Raw genomic sequence first — 22851 nt, 5'->3', positions numbered from 1 at the left:
GGGAGAGACAAAAGTTCGCGCTATCATCTAGAGCACGGTCACCGTCGATTCCGCATGTCCAAAATGCAATGTTTTACTAAATAATATTATCATTGGATTTATCCGCCAGTAAATTTGACAGTAGTGGGAGTACCATAATTTTTTTTCCGTCAAATATTATTGTCAGAACATCAATTTCAACAATAATATTTGACAGTTACGAGTTTATAGCCAAATCTTACGGTAAATTCGACGACAAACTCACCATTAACGATCGACGCTAAATTCAACTATACTCAACGTTTTACTTATAGTATCTCCAATTCTCCTCACCGAATCCCAACGATTCACTTCTTGCCCTCACTGACGCGCTGCACGCACACGCTCCGTGTAGAGCCCCACCGGCCACGACAAACGCTCTTTTCCTCGCTGAATTCCAACGATTCACTGCTTGCGGCGGCTTGCAGAACCCACCCTTCTAATAGTAGACACCCGTCACAGCTCGAACCCTAGTTCTTCATTCCCTCAACACAGAACTAAGCTTTCAACACATGGTTTGGAGATCTTTCAATTTTTTTCAAAGGCCGTTACCAAATTTTCCACCCAATTGCATTATGAAATTTTTGCACTTTACTTAATCTAATTTTGTGTACCAAATGATTTACGGCTCTTCATTAGTCGAGTTACATGTCATTAGCATAGTCAAACACTATTTCCATAGATTCAAAGGTCACACATGTCGTTCCTACATGAAACATTTTAGCCACCATAGCTACGGACAACACTTAGCCACCACAGACCGTACTATATATATAAGGGTTTTGCTTAAATTACAACTGCATTAGAAACTTCATCATAAAAAACTTGCTAGCTTATTGGTTAGCTAACACAGTGAGGCAACGGTTATTTCGGTTATGGTAATAATATAGTAGTTGCCCTGTTTCTTTTGTCACAGTAAAATGGGCTTTGAATAGATTTCAAACATGTGAGATGACGATAATTGTGGCTCCTGCATGCATGCATAAGGCATTTCAAAATTAGGATCAAGTTTCATGTTGTTATACTTATGAACAAGCTAAGAGGAAAATTACATGAGCATAGTGCAGGCGAGAGTCCATTCTGCCATAGCCATACTCTTCAGCTTGATGACCAAAATGTCCTTCCTTAGCATTGCGGATTGTGGACCTCATGGCATTCAGCAAGCGCCCATAAGTCATTTTAGCTTCACCTTGCATGGCTTGAATGAAATTGTAAGTCAAAGCTCCTGCACTTTCCATGCCGCTAAATGCCTAATCAACCAAAACATAATCCTCAGGCTTTTTGTTTTGTTAGAAATATAGTCATTCATGTTCCTTTTCTTATCAGCTTAATTTTGGAAAGAATTCGTTTTATAATTTGGTATCAGACTCATAAAAAAAAAATTACAGTTTTTGAAAAAAAAGTGGTTTCATGACTAACCGATGTATCTGCCGCACTTCCATCATCATCACAAGCTGAAATGCAAACAGCTACTCCTCCATTTGTGCCTTTGAATGCACCTCTCCGGGTTCTGTGATCTTCCCATCCATAATAACCTTTTCTGTTTAAATAATACAAATTAATCAACTTTTTTTTTTTTTGCTGATGTAAAAGTGTAACTAACTAACTAACCGGTTCATTCTGCACATGAAGGGTAAATCAAGAACAGTGCCGCTAAAGCATGTATCAACAAGGGCGTGGAGCTTGGCGCCACGTGGCAGAGGGCGGACGATGGTTGCGTTGATCTCATCATCAATTATCTTGCCCTCATGCTCATAATCAACAGGGCAGATTGCTTCGTCGTAGCCATCAAGCTCATCCATGTCATGGTCCACTTCTCTGGATCCGTGACCGGAGTAGTAGAACAGCAATGAATCCCCTGGCCGGCAACCTTCTACCAACCACCTCATCGCCATTCTCATGTTGTGCTTTGTTGGGATCCTTAGTGGGTTTCTCTCCTCCGGATCATCTCCACATGCACAACATTTCTTAGTATTATAAACATAGAAGCCACCAAATAAACGAGATCATTCCTTAATAACTACTTAAGTTAAACTTACTCAAGCTTCAACTTTAAAATTAGGCTCAATTGTTAATTGAGGAATTCTCAAGTCCCTACAGAAATTGTGCCCAAGTGGCCAAAATGTGAGTTGGTTAAAGTGGGACCCACCCCTTTCTATTTGATTTCAGCAAGTGAAATATAGGCCTTATTTCATTGCCTAATTTGAACTATAATCATCAAACCATAGGACATAACAATGAAACATGTAAATTATAACAAACTAACAAGAATAACAGCTTTTTAAGATATGAAACATTTGACATGTCTAAGGTGCATTTATCTAGTCTATAATATATATATATAAAATTGAGAAAGTCTAGGAGGCAGCAGTTTTATTGAAATTTGGGTAGCGCTTAACCATAAAAAAAATAAGTAATTCTACATCATTAGATGTCATCTCATTCCATTAAAAATATTGATGATGGCTAATTAATGGCTACACATCACAAATTCTGCTGCCCCTAACACTCCTCATATATAATTAGGTACCTGTGAGCAAGCGAATGGAATCGGTAGGGAAACCCAACTTGTCAATGAGAAAGTACTTCATGCAGTGAGCATCATTCACAGCACCTTTGATCTTGTTAACTCGCTTACCATAGCTAATACCAAACAACACAGCCCTCTTCTTACCATATGGAGAAGCAGGAGGTGGCGGTGGCCGGGGCGGGCAAGGCCTCGGAAAGCCAGGAGCCAAATCGATGTAGGGAGAAGTTCTATTTGGTAAAGGGTAGTTAGGTTGTGGTTGTGAATAGTCTTGGCAGCCATAACACAGAACGGAAACATAATAGGCTTGCACTGGCACCAACACAGGCCTTCCACATTGCATGCATCTTTCTCTTCTACATGCCAACATGATGATGATTTTGAGCTTTGAACAATGTTAAGAACTTGAGAAGGAAAACATTATTAAATTAAATTCAGTTTGTTGTTGTATATATTGTATTGTAATATTCTATTCCTTTCGGTTGGGATGAGACATATCTAGAATCAGATTCTGCTTGCCATTTTTTTCTCCAGTGGAATGCGAATGTATCAACACATCAATATGAATATAATTTGAAGAGAGAATCAAGTCTAATTGCTTGCGTGGACTTTCCTTTGCACAATGATAAGTAAATACATAGGATATATCTTTTCCTGTTTGATCAAAGTCTTTGTGACAATGGATGGCCCAAAATGAAAAATCCATTGGGAGGGTTCAATGGATTTGCACCACAGGAAAAGAAGCCTACTTTCAAATTGTGCTGTTTGAGCAGAATAATCCATGCACACTTATTAAGTTTTCATTTTATAATGATGACTAAGAAGGGAAACATTGCTACAGCCCAATTCACCAGTTTAATTTCAAATAGCATTCATATTAGAACAAGGAATTCTTTGTGTAGAGAGAGATACATCATTACCAACCCTGTACATGGACTTAGAGAACTTTTCTGGGACGTAACGATTATCATAGTCTTTTCATGAAGTTCTAACAAATTGACTACAAGCTCTCTCACATTGTAGTGGACCGTACATGCTTTGAAGAGTAGTTTTGTCTCTTCATTCATAGTTGAAGGAAAACCGTGGTTCATTTCACAAACACACATTGTTAGTTCGTTCCTTTCCCTATACCTTGTATTTGATCAACGAAGAATCGAGTAGCTTCAGTTTCAACCCAGAAAACGTGCTACTAATAATGCATCCCACGTGTCTATGACTATGCTTCTGTTTATTATTCTCGCAATAAATAATCAAGAAACGGATTCCATAGTCTTCTTTTTTAATAGCTGCCCAAAAGACGTAAATTCTACATTAGTTTTTCCTCCTACGGTATTATACAATTATGGTTGGTTTCATTACCTCAGTGATGTTTCACCGGGTGTAATTATCGGATACACCTAGTGATTAGCTATGTTAGGAAGTTCAAATTCACAGGCCTTAGTACTGTACTAAACATAACATAGACTGCAGCAGAAAATATTACAAGTTTACGACAGAGTATCATCAGTTCCCGAGTATATATATAGAGATATATACAGGACCATGTGTGATTACAAACAGGGATAAATTGATCATTGCCACAATTAACGATACCATCGGCACCAAATGTTGAAAAGTTTCTTCTGGGTCATCTTCTACTGATCTCTCATGGATCATAGCTTCCAAACTAAGAGGCTACTAGTTTGAAGTTAACAGGAAATTAAATACACTTCCCTACAACTGCAGCCATTACCGCAACTGTGAATCAGTAATTACCAGTCTAATATGGTTACCATTTGGTGATCAACTGTCCAACACATTAATTTGACCAGAGATTTTCGCCTTACAAGCTGGACACATGAATCCAACAGAATCAGGTTGTATTTCAGAATTAAGGGCATCATGGTTGAACTCTATTCCACACCAAACACACACAGTTGTAAGCTGCATAACTTCTTGTGATTCAACCTGAACTGAGGAGGGATATGTTGTTTCCATCACTGTTTTGTTTACCATATCAGTTTGCACATCAGGCAGTGAAAAGGAATCTTGAATACTTGTAGCATCATGCTCAGTAGTACTGATTTCATCCAATTCCTGGAACCGCTCCACATTTTTATACTCATGATCTTCAGTACAAGATTGTTTTCCTACCTGTCAAGAAGCAATGGAAACAATAATTTTCAAGGTTACACATCAGCACTACTGACTAGGGTGAGACATGTCATAGCAGGGGTGCACATGGTAGCTACTCCAAGACACACAAGGAGCTGGAAACATATGCTAGCTAGTAAAGGGCAAGAAGACATCATGCAAGCATATCTGCCCAATCAGTAAAGAATTTCTATTCCTGGGACATCCAAATGATCCAATAGAATCACAAACAATGGACTTGTTAATCAACCAGGAAAAAACAAAGGAAGTGTATTATTCCTTGTCCACTACAAAAGGCCTGCATGCTAAATCTCCAGAGGACTATGTACCATGTTTGGCCAAAAAAACCAATGGTTATGGATCCAGAAAAGCTATACTCAAAAGCTGTATATGAAATACAATGGTTCAATACAAAATAAACCTCAATAGAGAAAAACAGCTGGAGCTAACAATAATATCCCACATGCCATGCATGCATGTCATATGAAAGACCTCAAATCAATCACTTTCTAGGGTGACCTTGATCTAATAGGGTACTCCTTAGTTTTTCAACATATAAGATCCCCTACAGAAAAGGCATCCCACAGGTTATGCCTTATACCTTATCAGAGCTGAAAGCAGGAGAGCAATACAAAGATTGCATTTGGGATATAGGAGATTTAGAAACCCTAGAGTCGATCACATTTTCTTCAGAAGCTGGCATTAGCATCTCTTGAACATTGGTCCTAACAGGAACATCCTTGCAACCATCTGAACCAATTTCCAATTCATTCTTATTATTGTTATCTTCATTAAACTTAAACTTTTCTTTGATATTAGAGCAACAAAAATTTTCATTCTCCCCAGAATCTGATATTTTGTCCTTGCAAGATAAAATAAGCAAAGGGTCTTGAGAAGCTCCTCCCATATCAATCCCAGACTTATCAAACACTTCAACAGATGGATTACCATTTTTCTCATTTACACATAACAAACCCGTGTGATCTAGACAAGTAACCATCTTTGCATCAATAACTTGGCTATCATCATCAGTTTCCTCTTCTTCCACATCCATGTGTAACTCTGGACTATCCTGCTGATTTAAAACTTGAACAACATTTGTTCCATTTAAGCTATCTTCCATTTGCTGTTCTGACTCAAAGTTTATATCTTGATCCAAGCTACAAGCAGCAACTTTCGAAGCAGGCTCCATGTCACAATCCTCCATGATAGAGCTCTGAGCAATTTCAATAAGGGCATCCATCCTGGAGATTCTTGAAAGCAGCATGTCCTCCCTCACAGGAGACTTGTCTGTCCGTTGAACATTTTCCAGACCTGACGAATCTTCAGCCTGCCTCACATTACTCCTAACATGGATCCCCACATGAGAACTGTAGCGACGCCTTTCTGAAAACACCTTGTGACAGAACTGGCACTCAAACTTTCCATCTTTAATTATAACTCCATCTCCAAGAGAAGATCCAAGCCGATATCGTCTTGTTGTTCTCTGGTGAAATGACAATAAGTGCTGCAAGTATGAATCCTTCTCGTCAAAGGTCACATTGCATTTGTGACATTCAAATAGGTCATGTATTTCCACGTCTGCAAGATTTTCCAAACCCAACAAGGCCAATTCCATCCCACGTTCATTAGAAACAGAAAAACTAGGTACATCTGAGTTAGCTACAACAATCTGCCATTCACGTTGATCCTCATGGGCAACACCTGCAGACTGCATTATAATGGATAAATCACACGTCATAAAATCATAATAGATCAACAGCTGCAGCATGGATTACTTACGTGTTCAGTGATTGCTCTTTGTTCCTGCGGCAAATTCTCACTCCTATGACCGATTTGCAACGGTGCATCACTATGGCCAATAAGAGACTGCAAATAGGAAGCAACTTCTCTACAAGACATAAATTGCTGTCCACTAGGGCTGGAGAACATCACAGAAGAAAAAAATAGTAAACATAAGCCCTAGAAATTTAACAGTACTGAACATAGAAAATTTCTTAGCATCAACAAATCGCAAATTATGCATACCAAAGGACATAACTAATTTTCAATTTTATAGCAAAGAACAAAGTTAGGTGTGTCTTAACTCTTAACTATGTCAAGAATTTCGCAAGCTTATAACAGAAAATTCAAATTGCAAATGAAAATTAACATGTATGAAAAGGATTAACTTCATTGTATTGAACCTTATGTATCTGCGACAATAGATCCATGCGCGACCATCCTTTCTCTTCAACCCGAGAATAAGCTTCCAACCAAGCGGCAATGCGTCACCGAAATTGGCAGCGTCCACAATCCTCCTCTTCCTCCTCCTGCTTCCCCACTGTCCCTCTAAATCCCTCAGAAACCCTAACAGCTCCTCCTCTCCCTGCAGTCCGTCAGTCCGCCTCCTCAGCTCCTCCGCAAAAGGATCCTCCGCCTTCGCTAGATCCATCAGATTGATCACCACTCCGTTCTTGTTCACAATCTCCATCCCGCTGTAGGATTCCTCCAAGTTCACCTTCACCTTCGGCTTCCGCCCTCTCTTCCTTTTCCTCTCTCCGAATTTCACCATAGCGAGCTCTCCTCTCCCTTCGCCAGCACCACCTCCGTGGTAGGCGACCAGCGCGGAAGCGGATGAAGGCGGAGCGAACACGACTTGGTCGAATTTGGGATCTTCCCTGATAAACTGTTTCAGATAATCGATTATTACACGGTTCTCGGCATTTCCAAGGTCATCGGAAGGGAGAGAAGGTAGCTTAGCGGCGGGGAGGAGGCCGGCAACACGGCGTCGGCGGCCGGTGGGAGAGGACTCGGGGCGGCGAGGACGGGAGTATGTCTGGCGGCGAGATCCGGCGCTCTCGTTGAAGAGAGACGGATCGATTTTGGGAGTAACGAGGTGGCGACGAGTGGAGTGGAGATCGAAGGCGGAGAGGGAGGAGAGAGACAGGGCATGGAGCTCCGACTGTGAGAGAGTTGTAGTGTCTATCCGAGCCAGGGATTCTAAGTTGAGAAATTGCTGCTGCGGTGGCGGCGCCGGCAGCTGCGAGGTAGCTGCAGTGGCGGTGGCCATTTTACGGCACGGCGGCGATGAGATCCGCTTTTGTTTTGTTAGCTGAGCGAGGCTGAAGAGTGAAGATTTGACTTCGAACTTGGAAGTTTGACTAGCTGTAGCTGTCTTATTTAATTTTGGTTGGTCTTAAATTTTCATCCAAACCACGTTTAATGGATCATGTTAGAATTATGTTAACACAAGTATGGAAAAAGGATAGGAAGCTGTTCACGTATACCACCGTACTTTATTAGAATATTTTTGTTCCCATCGTTTCGACCATTAAGATTTATAATAAAATTATATAGAAGGATAAGATGAAAGTGAAAATTTTGTATGTGAAATATTTTGTCTAGAGAGCATGGTGAAGCTGCAACTAATTCTTTCTTTCACCCATAAAGTGAAAGATAAAATTACAGTCTAGTCCTATAACAATGTGCAGCTTCAACCAGCTTATATTGGGAAGAGCTAACGATTGTGATAGACTAGCATATGCCATGAATAAGTTCCTTTTGAACAAGCATTAATTTTACGATAAAATAATTATTATTTTAGTAATATTATTTAATAATTATTCAAAAAAATGTTATATATATACATGCTTTAATATTTAAACTTTATTAATGTTACGGCCTGGCCCAAAACTCACACGGGTCAACCCGACCCGAGTTCCCGCCGGCCCAATGGTGCACCCTCCGCCCGACCCGGACACGCGTCCCGTACGGCTTGCACACAGCCGTGGGACAACACCTTTGAGAATATGGGCCTGCCCACTGGAAGGGCCCACAACTGACATGTATATAAGGGGAGACTGGCTCTCCCCCCAAGGTACGTCACATTGACACATCATTCCCTCTCCGCCTGCACATATTCTGACAAGGGCGTCGGAGTGTCTTTGCAGGTGGCACCCCCCTTCTCCATCAGAAGTGCTCGGGACCTCGCCCACCCGGAACCAGGAAACCACAACCAGACGAGCTTCTCCACCATCCGAAGCGTTGACCTCAGGATCCTAACCCGAACCGTCCGGTACCCGATTTACCGAACATTGGCGCCGTCTGTGGGGAACGTTCATGGATTTCGTGCTGGTCCAGACCGGGACTGGTTCCGAGGTAGCGCCTCCCATACTCGGGGGAGGCGCCGTCGCGACGGAATCCCGGCAGCAGCAACGGTCCCCCCCGAGGGATGCGACGCAGACTCACGAGAGACGCCCCTTCGAGGGGACGGGTGACAACCACGCCAGGATAATGCAAGAACTACGCCACAGAATGCAGGACTTAGAGCGCAGGCTAGCAGAAAGAGAGCGCGACCGACGCTCCCCAGAGCGGAGCCCCACCCGTTCCCGTTCGAGAAGCCGCTCGAGGCGCACGCCGAGCCCCCAATGGGAGTCGGAGAGCACTGGGGAACGGATACGCCCCAGAAGAAGAAGTCGCGACCCCATTATCTACGCCCGACACGAAAGACGGCGCGCGTCGAACAGAGGCAACGAGGAAGCCCACCGCGAGAACAATGAGTCGAGAAGAACTGCCCGAGGACCCGTCATAATAGGAGCGACCCTTTTCCACCGCTCTGTACTCGAGGTCCGATTACCAAAACATTTCGACAAGCCGATAGACATGAAGTATGACGGAACACAAGACCCCCTGGAACACTTGACGGCCTTCGAGGCCAGGATGAACCTAGAAGGGGTGGGAGACGAGGTCAGATGTCGCGCTTTCCCGGTCACCTTAGCGGGCCCGGCAATACGGTGGTTTAACAACCTCCCGCAAGGCTCGGTGACCCAATTTACCGACATCAGCCGCGCCTTCTTGGCTCAGTTCACAACCAAGATTATCAAAGCCAAACACCCAATCAATTTGCTGGGGGTGACGCAGAGACCCGGAGAGCCGACCAGGAAGTACCTGGACCGTTTTAACGACGAGTGCTTGGAAATTGACGGTCTGACGGACTCAGTGGCAAGTTTGTGCTTAACGAACGGGCTGTCGAATGAGGATTTCAGGAAACACCTCACCACGAAGCCCGTCTGGACGATGCAAGAGATCCAGTGCGTGGCCAAAGAATACATTAATGACGAGGAAGTCAGCCGGGTCGTGGCTGCCAATAAACGGCAGCCCGCCTACAACCAACCCCGTCACTTCGAAACCAGAGAAAGACCAAAGGAACACGCCAAGGACGGCGGTCCGAGTAAACCATCCAAACCGTTCCCCCGAGTCGGGAAGTTCACCAACTACACCCCCCTCACGGCATCGATCACTGAAGTTTACCAACAGATAGCAGAAAAGGGGATACTGTCGAGGCCCCGACCGCTTAAGGACAGGACGGGAGGAAACAAGAACCTCTACTGCGAGTACCACAAGGGTTACGGGCACAAGACCCAAGACTGCTTTGACCTAAAGGATGCCCTCGAGCAAGCTATCAGGGACGGCAAACTCGCTGACTTCTCCCACCTCATAAGGGAACCAAGGAGACGCAACCGGGACAACGACAACGAGGACAGATCCCGACCAACAAGACGACGACAGGAGCCGGAGGGTGACGACCACGGTCTCACGGTGATAAACGTGGTGACGGCCAGGAATACCGCCCCGAGGTCGAAATCGGCGCAGAAGAAAGATGCCAAGGTCTTAGCGGTCTCCACCCCACCTGTTAGAGGTCTTAAGGGTCTCCCACCTATCTCTTTCGGCCCGGAGGACCAATGGTTTGACGAAGTGCCGGAAAGTCCGCCCATGGTCATCACGGCTAGGATCGGAACTGGCCTCATCAAACGAATCCTGATAGACACGGGGGCAGACTCAAACATCATGTTCCGAAACGTTTTCGATGCCCTGGGATTAAGAGATTCCGACCTAACAACCCACCAGCACGGTGTGGTAGGGTTAGGAGACCACTTCATCAAGCCAGACGGAATCATCACACTCCCGACCTCTGTGGGACAAGGGCAAAGACGAAGGACAATCATGGCAGACTTTGTAATATTACGAGATTCGACGGCCTATAACATCATCTTGGGGAGAAAGACCATTAACGACCTGGGGGCAGCCATCAGCACGAAACTACTGGTGATGAAGTTCATCACCGATGACGGATCCGTGGGATCCCTCCGGGGCGACTTGGAAACGGCGGTCGCTTGCGACCATGCCAGCCTTTCTCTCAGGAAAAAATCCAAGGAGGCGTCAGGGGTTTTCCTGGCCGACCTGGACGCCAGGGTAGACGACAAACCCAGACCAGAGCCAGAAGGAGATTTGGAAAAGTTCAGAGTCGGCGAGGAGCACGATAAGTTCACATTCATAAACAGAAACCTCCCACACGAAATAAAGGAGTCTTTGATGGAAATGATCAGGGCTAACGCCGACCTATTCGCCTGGACGCCTGCCGACATGCCAGGGATAGACCCCCAGCTCATGTCGCATCACCTGGCCGTAAAGGCAGGAGCCAAACCGGTGGCCCAGAGAAGGAGGAAAATGTCGCAGGAAAGGGCAGACAAGGTAGCCAAGCAAACGGCCAGCCTCTTAGAAGCGGGATTCATCCGGGAATTGGATTACTTGACTTGGTTGTCGAATGTGGTTCTGGTTAAAAAACACAACGGGAGGTGGAGAATGTGCGTAGACTACTCTGACCTCAACAAGGCTTGTCCCAAGGACTGCTACCCCCTACCTAATATTGATGCGCTTGTCGACGCGGCGGCAGGATACAGATACCTGAGCTTCATGGATGCCTACTCAGGGTACAACCAGATACCGATGCACCGACCCGACGAGGAAAAAACGGCGTTCATAACGCCAGGGGGCATCTATTATTACAAGGTAATGCCATTTGGCCTAAAAAACGCAGGAGCCACATACCAAAGGTTGATGAATAAGATATTCAGTGAACTCCTGGGCAAAACAGTGGAAGTCTATGTAGATGACATACTCGCAAAGACCGCCCGACCTGACGATCTCCTGAGTGACCTTAACGACGTTTTCTCGTCCCTACGACAACACGGCATGAGGCTTAATCCACTCAAATGCGCGTTCGCCATGGAGGCCGGAAAATTCCTAGGCTTCATGATCACTCAAAGAGGAGTGGAAGCCAATCCCGAAAAATGCCAAGCGGTCCTTCAAATGAAGAGTCCGAGTTGCATCAAAGACGTCCAGAGACTTGCTGGGAGATTAACAGCTTTGTCCCGTTTCCTCGGCGCATCGGCGGCAAGGGCCATACCTTTCTTCAACTTAATGAGAAAGGGAATGGCGTTCGAATGGACACCAGCGTGCGAAGAAGCGTTCAACCACTTCAAGCAAATCTTGGCGGCACCACCAGTCCTCGGGAAACCCAAAGCCGGAGAACCGCTCTACCTCTATCTATCAGTAACCGAGGAAGCGCTTGCCGCGGTCCTCGTTACAGAAGAAGCAAGGACGCAACAGCCTGTCTACTTCGTGAGCAGGGCACTCCAGGGACCAGAGCTGAGGTACAGTAAACTGGAAAGACTGGCGCTGGCGCTCCTAGTATCCTCCCGAAGGTTAAGACAATACTTCCAGAGTCACCGTATAGTTGTGAGGACAGATCAGGCGATTCGGCAAATACTGCAAAAACCTGATTTAGCTGGTAGGATGATGACCTGGGCCATCGAGCTCTCACAATATGACCTACAGTATGAGCCTCGACACGCAATCAAGGCCCAGGCAATGGCAGACTTCTTGGTGGAGGTAACGGGCGATCCTCCCGAGGAAACGGGCACACGGTGGAGGCTTCATGTGGACGGAGCCTCCAACCAAACGTCCGGAGGAGCAGGGGTTATCTTGGAAAGCCCAGCAGGGGTCATCTATGAGCAATCGACCAAGTTCGAGTTCCCAGTGTCGAACAACCAAGCAGAATATGAGGCTCTCCTAGGCGGACTAATGCTGGCTCGGGAAGTCGGGGCGACAAGGGTCGAAGTATGCAGCGACTCCCAAGTCGTCACATCGCAGATAAACGGAAGCTACCAAGCCCGGGACCCCCTCCTCCAAAAGTACTTGGAAAAGGTTAAGCAAATGACAAGCCAGTTCCAGGAGGTCATTATCCAGCACGTTCCGAGAGAAAAGAACACACGAGCAGACCTTTTGTCGAAGCTTGCGAGCACAAAGCCAGGATCGGGTAACCGGTCGCTCATCCAGGGCATGGTGAAGGAACCAACGGTCGCCCTCCACCTGACGGAGTCGAGCCCCTCATGGCTAGACCCCATTACCAACTTCTTGGAACTCGGCAAGTTGCCCGAGGATGAGAAGGCAGCCAAAGCTTTAAGAAGGGAGGCGGCCAGATACGCAATCATACAAGGACAACTATTCAAAAAGGGACTCAGCCAGCCCCTATTGAAGTGCTTACACCCTGACCAAACGGACTACGTGCTCAGAGAAGTCCACGAAGGGTGTTGCGGACACCACATCGGGGGCAAAGCCCTAGCAAGGAAGCTCATCCGAGCAGGATATTACTGGCCAACAATGATGAAGGACTCGAAGGAATTTGTCAGAAAATGCACGAAGTGTCAACAAAACGCCAACTTCCACAAAGCACCAGCCTCCGAGCTAAGCTCGCTAACGACTACACGACCTTTTGCACAATGGGGAGTCGACCTCTTGGGACCCTTCCCGGTCGGCCCAGGACAAGTCAAATATCTCATTGTAGCCATTGACTACTATACAAAATGGGTAGAGGCTGAACCGCTAGCCACGATATCGTCCTCCAACTGCCGGAAGTTCATGTGGAAGCAGGTGATAACCCGTTTCGGCATCCCGGAGGTCGTTATCTCGGACAATGGGACCCAGTTTACCGACAAGAAGTTCATGGAATTCCTCTCCGGCTTGGGAATAAAACAAAAGTTCTCCTCAATAGAACACCCTCAAACAAACGGGCAGGTAGAAGCCGCAAACAAAGTCATTCTTCTTGGTCTAAAGAAGCGCCTAGACAGTAAGAAGGGAAACTGGGCCGACGAACTCCCCTCCGTCTTATGGTCGTACAGGACAACCGAGCAAAGCGCCACGGGGGAAACCCCCTTTCGCCTAACGTACGGGGTCGACGCGGTAATACCAGTTGAAATCGGCGAACCAAGCCCCCGACTACTACTCGCGGTAGGGATGTCAATGGGGCAGGGCGGGGGCGGGGGATGCCTCCCTGCTCCCCATCCCCGCCCTCAGATTTGCTCCCCATCCCCGCCCCATTCCCTGCCGTGGGGGAATATTGCTCCCCATCCCCATTCCCCACGGGGCCCCATTCCCCGCGGGGACCCCATTCCCCATGTACATAATAGTTCTAACTAATTATTAATTTTCATATGAATAGAGCTGCAAGTATCTATCTTATACAAAAATTGCAAGATTTTATACAAAAAGTCTAAATGACACAATGGTGACTTCTTTCGAAATAACGCAATGGGGACGCAACGACGAGCCAAAGGACAAAGTAGTAGACGAGGTGGGAGACGTGGCAACAGAGAGGAGAATGGACACGATGGCAGAGTTACGAAAAGGAACGCCGCAAAAAGAAATTACGACGCGGTAAGGGTGATGGCACGGTGAGGTGTGACGATGCGGTGAGAAGGGTGACGAGGGGGTGGCTGCAGAGAGGTTGGATGAAGTATGGACTGCCTTAGGAATCTCTGAATTGAAGAAGAGTTATGCAAATAAAGATTAGGAGTTTTGGGTTTCTATATATATGTGTGTGTGAGAAAAGTCTAAAAAACATATATGAGAAATAAACTATTAAGGATAATTCAAGGAATTCATAAATTTCGGGGAATAGCGGGGACGGGGCGGGGATCCCCGCTCGGGTCCCCGCGCCTGCTTCGGGGGAATTTTGTCCCCCATCCCCATCCCCACGGGGAAAATTCCCCACAATCGGATCCCCATTCGGGGCAGTCCCCGCAGGGATCCCCGCGTCTCGGGGAATTTTGCCATCCCTAACTCGCGGGCATGAGCGAAGGGGTCGAGAAAGACCTGATCGAAGAAACAAGGGAGATCGCTCACCTAACAGAAACGGCGCTGAAGCAAAGAATAGCCCTGCGTTACAACGCAAGAGTCCTCAAACGAGACTTCGAAGAAAGGGACCTCGTCCTGCGACGCAACGATATCGGCGTCTCGACCCCAGGGGAAGGCAAGCTGGCGGCAAACTGGGAAGGTCCCTACAGGGTTAGGGAGGTACTCGGTAAGGGCGCTTACAAACTCGAAAAACTTGACGGCAAGGAAGTACCCAGAACATGGAACGCAGGTAACCTAAAGAGGTTCTACTCCTGATCCACCGGCTCACCGACCAGGGAGTCTAGCCAAATAGTTAATATTTGCCCTGTCCACATAGTTAATTCATCTTGTTTGCTTACTTTGTCAAATACTTGCCCAACTGACGAATAGTTTTCACTTGTTCAAATTTCTTAATTGTTAAAACTTTTTTACTCCACGTCTGTTTCTCACGACCAAAACTTAAAACGGCACCCCGGGACTGATCACCCCGGGAGCCAGACGGCTCATACGCCTTAACCAACTCGACGACTACGCGACCGAAACGGTCCGAATTACTGCCAAATGCGAAAACGGCAAGACGGGCACAAGAAATAAGCCCGGCCAGAGTAAACGGTAACACGGTAACGGCAACACGACAAAATAATGAGACTAGCAAGAATCATAACAATCAAACGACGATAACTCATAAAGCGTCAACATACGGAACGGACAAGTAAATTGTTCAAGACAAATAAAACGACAAAATGTCAACAGGGCGCTCAGCAAATGCGCTACAAAATATCCTAAGTTACGAAACTTCATTTCCTCGGCATATCAACAATTTTTCCGTCCTGGATAGTTTTGAAAACACCAATTGACGACGTCTCGAAATCAGGAGCAGCAATCTTCAGCTGAGCTTTCAGGGCGTCCTCGGTCATCAAGATGGCATTCTTCCCTTGTTCCTTGGCCACCTTAAGCTTCTTTTTAAGCTCAACGGCCTCTGCCTTAGCGGCCTTCGCCTCCGAGATAGCCTGCTCCCGTTCCCTCTCCAACGCGACAACCCGACCCTGAGCGGCGTTCAGTTGACCCTCCAATGTCATCTCACGCTCAAGAAGCCGGGCCACGGTCTCGTCGGACGCCTTCAACCTCTCCGCAACAAACGAGGACTTCTCTTCAGCAGCAGTAAGCTTCCCCCCCATTTCGGACAGTTGACCCTGGAGGAGTTCAACTTGAGCCTTAAAATCATTGTTCGCCTTAACAGAAGACTCAAGCTTCCTCCGAAGCGCCTCCATACCGGATAACTCAAACTCGGCCTTCCGAGCTATCACGGCCCCACGAAGCAAGGTGCGATACATCCACCTCGCCTGCCCAGACAGCTCGGTTGCATGAAAATGCTCTTCTGTCCCCGGTATCAGTTGGGAATCAATGAACTTAGAAGCATCAAAATTCCTCTCCATTACGGTAAGGACCCCTTCCGGGCTAGAAGACATCTTTCGCTTCTTAGGAGTGTGGATAAGCTCCACGTCACTATCCGGTTGAGGGGTGTGAGTCGCCTGCCCGTCAGCAGGTCCCTCCTCATGAAAAGGGGAAGCCTGACCCCCCGAGCCCTGCTTTCCCGACGCTTCGGTATCATGAGCAGGGGAAGCTTGGCCCGTCTTTTCCCCTGATTGGCCCTCCGACTTGCCGGCGTCCTTCTCTCCGGCATTCTCATCATCACTAGCATCAAAAAAGGTCTTCATCAGGTTCTCAAGACCAGTCACGGTAGCAGACATTTCCACTGCGATAAACAACAAGAACGTTAGCCGTCAAACCGACAAACATAAAAAGCAAGAAACATATGCAAACAAGAAAAGGAACTCACGAATATAGCTCCGGCCGGCCTCCCGTTCACCCATGAGAAGGTGGGGGTTCACGGGATTCTTTTCAAAGATAGCTAGAAGAACGTCCACTATCTGTTTATCTACAGCCGACAACCTCTTGTACGACACTTTCACAAAAGGATTCGACCCCGCGCCAAAGCTCCAGTAAGTCTGGATAAGGCGCTCCCCCTCTAACGACAACCAGAAGGGATGGCGACCCTTGACGGGACGAACCTTGAAATACTTATCTTTGAAACCATGGTAAGAATCCTCAAAAAGGCTAAAAATCTTCCTACCCTGGGCAGCACGGAAAGAAAGAAACCCTTTTCTTGCTTTCCCCTATTTGGAGGGGTTGGTAAGGTTGAAATAAAAGAGAAAAACGTCCACCGACGCCGGTAGCTCCAAGTACTCGCAGACCATCTCGAAGCAGCGGATCGAAGCCCAGCTGTTCGGATGAAGCTGAGACGGACAGACGGATATCCGGTTCAGCAGCGCCATTTGAAAATCGGAGAACGGTATCCGAACACCGACTTGTGTGAACATGGACTTGTAAAACCAAATCCAATCGGGGACGCGAGGAGAATGAAAATTGAGCTCATAAATACGCTCACGAGGAAGCGGGACAATGGCCTCGTAGTTGGCCTTCTCGTCAGTACCCCCACACAGGTAACCGGCTTGCCGGAACTCCGTCAATTCCTCCAAGTCCATCTGGTTGGGAGAACTCCTTATATCGTCTGTCACCCAAGCATACGGGTCGTAAGCCGCAGCGGATCCGGAAGACCGGGAGACAACGCGAGGCATACCTACAGCGGGGTACCACTCCGTTAGTCTATGAGGTCGGGAGCCCGAAAAAACTCAGAACCACGCCTTTTCAACTCAATCATGACCAGATACGGCTAAAAACTACGCCTACCTCACAAACCACCCAAAAAAGCCTATCCTGGAATGGTACCCCTTTCCTAACCCACCTATCCCAACACTGGAAAAACCTCTTGACAAAAATAAAACCAGCCATGCAGTAGATGCAAACAACAAATCACACAATAACAGAGCATAACCCAGATACCAGAAGAAAGAAACCAGAAGATTACCTGGAGCGATGAAGGAAATCTGGGCTGGAAGTTGAAGCAGGAAGGAGTTCACGCAGGAAGCTTTGGATGTTAGGGAGAGAAGAAGTTAGAAATGATAAGAGTGGGAGGTGGATAGGGAGAAAACTGTTTAAAAACCACCCCCAAAAAAGCGCGAAAGGAAGCAGGGGTAAGATAGTCTTTGCACACGGGTTTTTTCGAATCATTATGAGCATTAAATACCCAGCGCGGAGAACGAAACGGCAAACAGATACCACAGCAGATCAAGAGACACGCGCACAAGAGACGCGTCCCTCCCACGATCCGCCGACCCAATGACAACGCACGAAGGTAAACGTCACGCGCCACCCATGGCCCCCACGACCATCGCTGACGCGTCGGGGGCACTGTTACGGCCTGGCCCAAAACTCACACGGGTCAACCCGACCCGAGTTCCCGCCGGCCCAATGGTGCACCCTCCGCCCGACCCGGACACGCGTCCCGTACGGCTTGCACACAGCCGTGGGACAACACCTTTGAGAATATGGGCCTGCCCATTGGAAGGGCCCACAACTGACATGTATATAAGGGGAGACTGGCTCTCCCCCCAAGGTACGTCACATTGACACATCATTCCCTCTCCGCCTGCACATATTCTGACAAGGGCGTCGGAGTGTCTTTGCAGGTGACACCCCCCTTCTCCATCAGAAGTGCTCGGGACCTCGCCCACCCGGAACCAGAAAACCACAACCAGACGAGCTTCTCCACCATCCGAAGCGTTGACCTCAGGATCCTAACCCGAACCGTCCGGTACCCGATTTACCGAACAATTAATATTTACTCAACTTATTTTTATATATTACTTAATTATTATACAATCTATTCATAATATATACATACATATTTAATAATTTAGTAATTTGTTATATCTTTATATTTTAAAGTATTTTTTTATAAGTTTATTTTATAATATTCATTTTAATATGAACCTTTAGATTTATTATCTAATAATCTCAATGGATTATATCTACAAAAATATTAATATTTAAATTTTTTATCGAAACATTTTAGATACAACCATAAAAATATATATTTTTGTTATTATTGAAAATGATGGTGTATATAAATTATATAATAAAATATTTTCAGACAATAGTTCAAATGACATAATGTTTTTATAATTGAAAGTTCTAATTATTCTCATAATACTTAAAAAAATAATAAATTCAAATATATGTGTTTTTTAAAGAATACAAAAGATAAACAATTCAAAACTTATTTTATTTAAAAAATAGGAAGATAACTAAAAAGATGAGTTAGAATTTTTAATTATTTTTCTTTTAACACACTAGAATTAATAATATTTTATTAGAATAATTAAATTAATAATTAATTTTTAACAAAGTAATCTTTATTTAGTATTTTTAATAATTAATTTTTTAGTAATTAATTTTGGACTTAATTAATTATTTGTGTTGAGTACTTGAGTTAGTGCTTACCTGCTTATTAGCAATTTCATGTTAATTAAAAAAGTAGAGAAGTGAATTATACTTATTGAATTTTTTACATTATTAAATTACATGCAAATTATTATACCCTCAGAAAGTTTATGTATTTTAGGAAATAGGAATTGCATGTAAACCACTATGTCTTCCTAATAAGATTTATGTGTTATAGAAATTATTTTTTCTATATTTACCTCTATGCTTCAAGATTTATGTGTTGTTTCTATTGTATGTAAATTTTACTATTTTCTTTAGGTTAAAATTTTTTTACTAGTAAATTATGCTAATCTCTTGTATTTTATGTGTATTTTTTGAAATCAATAGAGTCTCCCACAATTTATATAGAATTAGTTTAAAACCAAAATGTAACTATTTTCAAAAAATTATAATTAGATAATTTTAAGAAAAATTTATTTTATATATATAAATTATTGACAACAATATATACCTCCTTATAAATTATTGTTTCCATGTAATTTTTAAACCTGTATTAATAATCATGAATAAACTATACAATTATACTATATACATATTTAAAATTAGTCACTAAATTAACTCTATTCAAAACATATATTAAAAATATATAAAATAATATATATATTTATACATAAATATATAATAACTAATTTTTTATATACATATAATATTTTTATAATATATATTAATGTGTTTTGCACTTATATTAAGTATTAATAATATTAATAATTATAAATTAGTAAATATATTATCTACATTAAGAGAAATACATAAAAGAAAAAAGATTAGGGAGTTTTCTTGCAAATGTTACTGACATTATTGTAAATATGATTTTTTTTTATTTTTTTACCAATCATTTTAATTTGTTCATCTTTTAAAATAAATTAATTGATATATTTATCAAATTATAAATTAATAGTTGACTTGAAGTATTAAAAATTAATATTCAAAGTCTGTATATGTTTTTACTTTTTACCTCTTTAGCATGTACTAGCGAATAAAAGTATTTCAACGAATAAGAATTATTTTTTTATGAGATTTCTTAAACAATATGATATATAATAAAAAAAATATTTTTTTTAAGTTATAAAATTAATAAAGTAAAAAATTAATCACTATTAAATTTATAATTTCTATAAAATATATCTTACTATTTTAATTTAAGAGTGATTAATTCTTTAGTTGGTCACTTTATCAATTTTTTCATTTTAAAAAGTTTTCATCCTAAAAAAATATTTTTACACCTAATCCATTCACTAAAAAAAATGATCCATTAATATCTTATGAAGCATGATAGTTGCTAACATTTTTATTATAAAAGAATTAGCTAAAATTAATTTTAAAATAAGATAAAAATAATGTTAACTACTAAAATTTTTTGTACAGTATTTTTCTTTAATTATCCAATGTATATATATATATATATAAACACCTATCAAACGGCTTTTCATCAAGCTCGCTTGCTTGTTTGGTATGTCCTTTCATGTCAACAATTACTGAGCGCCATTTCTAAAGTTAGCCAATCTTATCTTTTTCTTTCTTACTAAAGGGTTGTATTCGTCATTTAATAAGGGACTACAAGACAAAAATTTTATTAACAACTTGATCGTACAAGGAACATTAAAGTTCCAAAAAAATACATGGCATGCCTGATAATTTCCTAATAACGTAATTTCAGAAACTTTTATAGTACAATTAAGATTTTAGACTTTTTCGATGCAAGTGTCCAATCTCAGAAACCATTTTGGCATATAACTCTAATCTAGAAGGTTATTTAGTTGAAAATGCTATCTTATTTTTTCTTGGTGTCGTATATCCCATGATGTTTCAATTTTCTCTTTAATTTGCTATGCATCTTTTGAATGACATCATCAACAACAATGATATTGATATATATATATGAATAAATATGCAGGCTTATTGACAGGAATCTGAAAATAAATAAGCATGCAGGCATAGCTCTTCATCATCATCATTATCATCAACCTTACAAGAAAAGTTTCTTAGTCTTTAATTAGGAAAATGAATTCCATCATTGAAAGTAATAGAAAACCGCATGCAGTGCTAACACCTTATCCACTTCAAGGCCATATCAATGCAGTGTTCAAACTAGCAAAGCTTCTTCACCTAAGAGGCTTTCATATAACCTTTGTCCACACTGAATACAACTACAAACGCTTCCTCAAATCAATGGCTATGTCTCCCAACAACAACAACCACCTTATTCATTCCATTCCGCACTTTTGTTTTGAAACCATCCCTGATGGTCTTCCCCATCCTGATGATAATGGCAATAATCATAATCAAGATCTTCATGCTCTTTTGGACTCAGTCAGGAACAAATTCCTCGCCCCGTTTCGAAGCCTTCTTGCTAAACTTATAGAGTTGGCCTCAGCTGGTGCTGTCCCTCCAGTTACTTGTCTTGTTTCTGATGGAACCATGCCTTTTACTATACAAGCTGCTCAAGATCTTGGACTCCCTATCCTTCTCCTTTTTCCATCTGCTGCTTCTTCATTCTTGTCTGCTATGCACTTTCGCACTCTCATTCATAAAGGTCTCATACCACTCAAAGGTAAGTACCTTCACTACTATCCTTCATGTCCAATATTCATAATAGTTCATAAAATGTGAGTATGTGACACTGAACATACTCCTAAAGTCATGTAATTTATCTATGTGATATATATGCAGATGAGAGTTGTCTGACAAATGGATATTTGGAGACAAAAGTTGATTGGATTCCAGGAATGAAAAATTTTAGACTCAAGGACCTGCCTGACTTTATAAGGACAACAGATCCAAATGATCCCATGTTGCAATTTCTCATGGAATTGACAGATAAAGCTCACAATGCTAATGGTGTTGTTTTGAATACTTTTGATGAACTCGAGGGTGAGGTAGTCAATGCTCTCTCCTCTATGTTACCTGCTGTTTACACCATTGGCCCTTTCCCTTCATTTTCCTATCACAATCCAGAGGATCAACAACTGGAAATTTTGGGTTCTAATCTTTGGAAAGAAGATACTGTGTGTCTTGAATGGCTCGACTCCAAGGAGCCGAGATCTGTTATTTATGTGAATTTCGGCAGCATAACAGTTATTTCGCCCGAGAAACTATCAGAGTTTGCGTGGGGTTTGGCCAACAGCAAGAAGCCGTTCTTATGGATCATTAGGCCTGACCTTGTTATTGGTGGCTCGGTGGTTCTGTCCCCGGAGTTTGTTGATGAGACTCGAGGTAGAGGCCTAATAGCTAGTTGGTGCAACCAAGAGCAGGTGCTGAACCACCCTTCAGTTGGTGGATTCTTGACTCACTGTGGATGGAACTCGACCACTGAAAGCGTGTGTGCCGGAGTGCCAATGTTGTGTTGGCCGTTTTTCGCAGACCAACCAACAAACTGTAGAAATATATGTAATGAATGGGGCATTGGGATTGAAATTAATAACGATGTGAAGAGAAAGGATCTGGAGAATCTTGTCAATGAATTGATGGTGGGAGAGAAGGGAAAGAAGATGAGACAAAAGGTCACGGAGCTCAAGAAGAAGGCAGAGGAGGTGACTAGACCCGGTGGTTCTTCATACATGAACTTGGACAAAGTGATTAAGGAGGTCTTACTGAAAGAAAACTAGATTAAATTACTGCCATATTTTTTCTTTCTTAATAATGAAATGCAGTATTGTGATCATTCAATTTTATCTTTCTCCTGTTGAATATGCAGCCTTGTGTAGTAAAGAAATGGTGGCATCTGTTTGTGCTCCATGTAGTGGAATGTGAAGTCCTCATCAAGCTGTGTG

The 22851-nt window shown here is 43.4% G+C and overlaps 3 protein-coding genes across 3 annotated transcripts; 1 reads left to right on the top strand and 2 right to left on the bottom strand.

Moving 5' to 3' along the window:
• Positions 1-672: 672 nt before the first annotated feature.
• On the bottom strand, positions 673-2982 carry LOC107622552 (metacaspase-1-like). Its single transcript, XM_016324495.3, has 5 exons — positions 2549-2982; positions 1630-1966; positions 1438-1558; positions 1071-1268; positions 673-988 (listed from the first exon to the last, which is right to left on the bottom strand). Exons 1-5 carry the CDS (start codon positions 2913-2915, stop codon positions 929-931), a joined length of 1083 nt encoding a protein of 360 aa, XP_016179981.1. The 5' UTR covers positions 2916-2982; the 3' UTR covers positions 673-928.
• Positions 2983-3989: 1007 nt separating this feature from the next.
• LOC107622551 (uncharacterized) lies at positions 3990-7919 on the bottom strand. The gene is made up of 4 exons (XM_021113551.2): positions 6865-7919; positions 6461-6599; positions 5280-6389; positions 3990-4678 (listed from the first exon to the last, which is right to left on the bottom strand). Exons 1-4 carry the CDS (start codon positions 7728-7730, stop codon positions 4328-4330), a joined length of 2466 nt encoding a protein of 821 aa, XP_020969210.2. The 5' UTR covers positions 7731-7919; the 3' UTR covers positions 3990-4327.
• A 13075-nt stretch (positions 7920-20994) lies between these two features.
• LOC107623267 (7-deoxyloganetin glucosyltransferase) lies at positions 20995-22838 on the top strand. The gene is made up of 2 exons (XM_016325464.3): positions 20995-21632; positions 21752-22838. The coding sequence occupies exons 1-2, from the start codon at positions 21083-21085 to the stop codon at positions 22684-22686; spliced, it is 1485 nt and encodes a 494-aa protein (XP_016180950.1). The 5' UTR covers positions 20995-21082; the 3' UTR covers positions 22687-22838.
• Positions 22839-22851: the final 13 nt, after the last annotated feature.

The sequence above is a fragment of the Arachis ipaensis genome, chromosome B10 (assembly GCF_059453495.1).
Source record: "Arachis ipaensis isolate K30076 ecotype BB chromosome B10, ASM5945349v1, whole genome shotgun sequence".
NCBI lineage: Eukaryota > Viridiplantae > Streptophyta > Magnoliopsida > Fabales > Fabaceae > Arachis > Arachis ipaensis.
The sequence above is the reverse complement of the archived record's forward strand: the minus strand, read 5'-3'. Positions and strand labels throughout refer to the sequence as shown.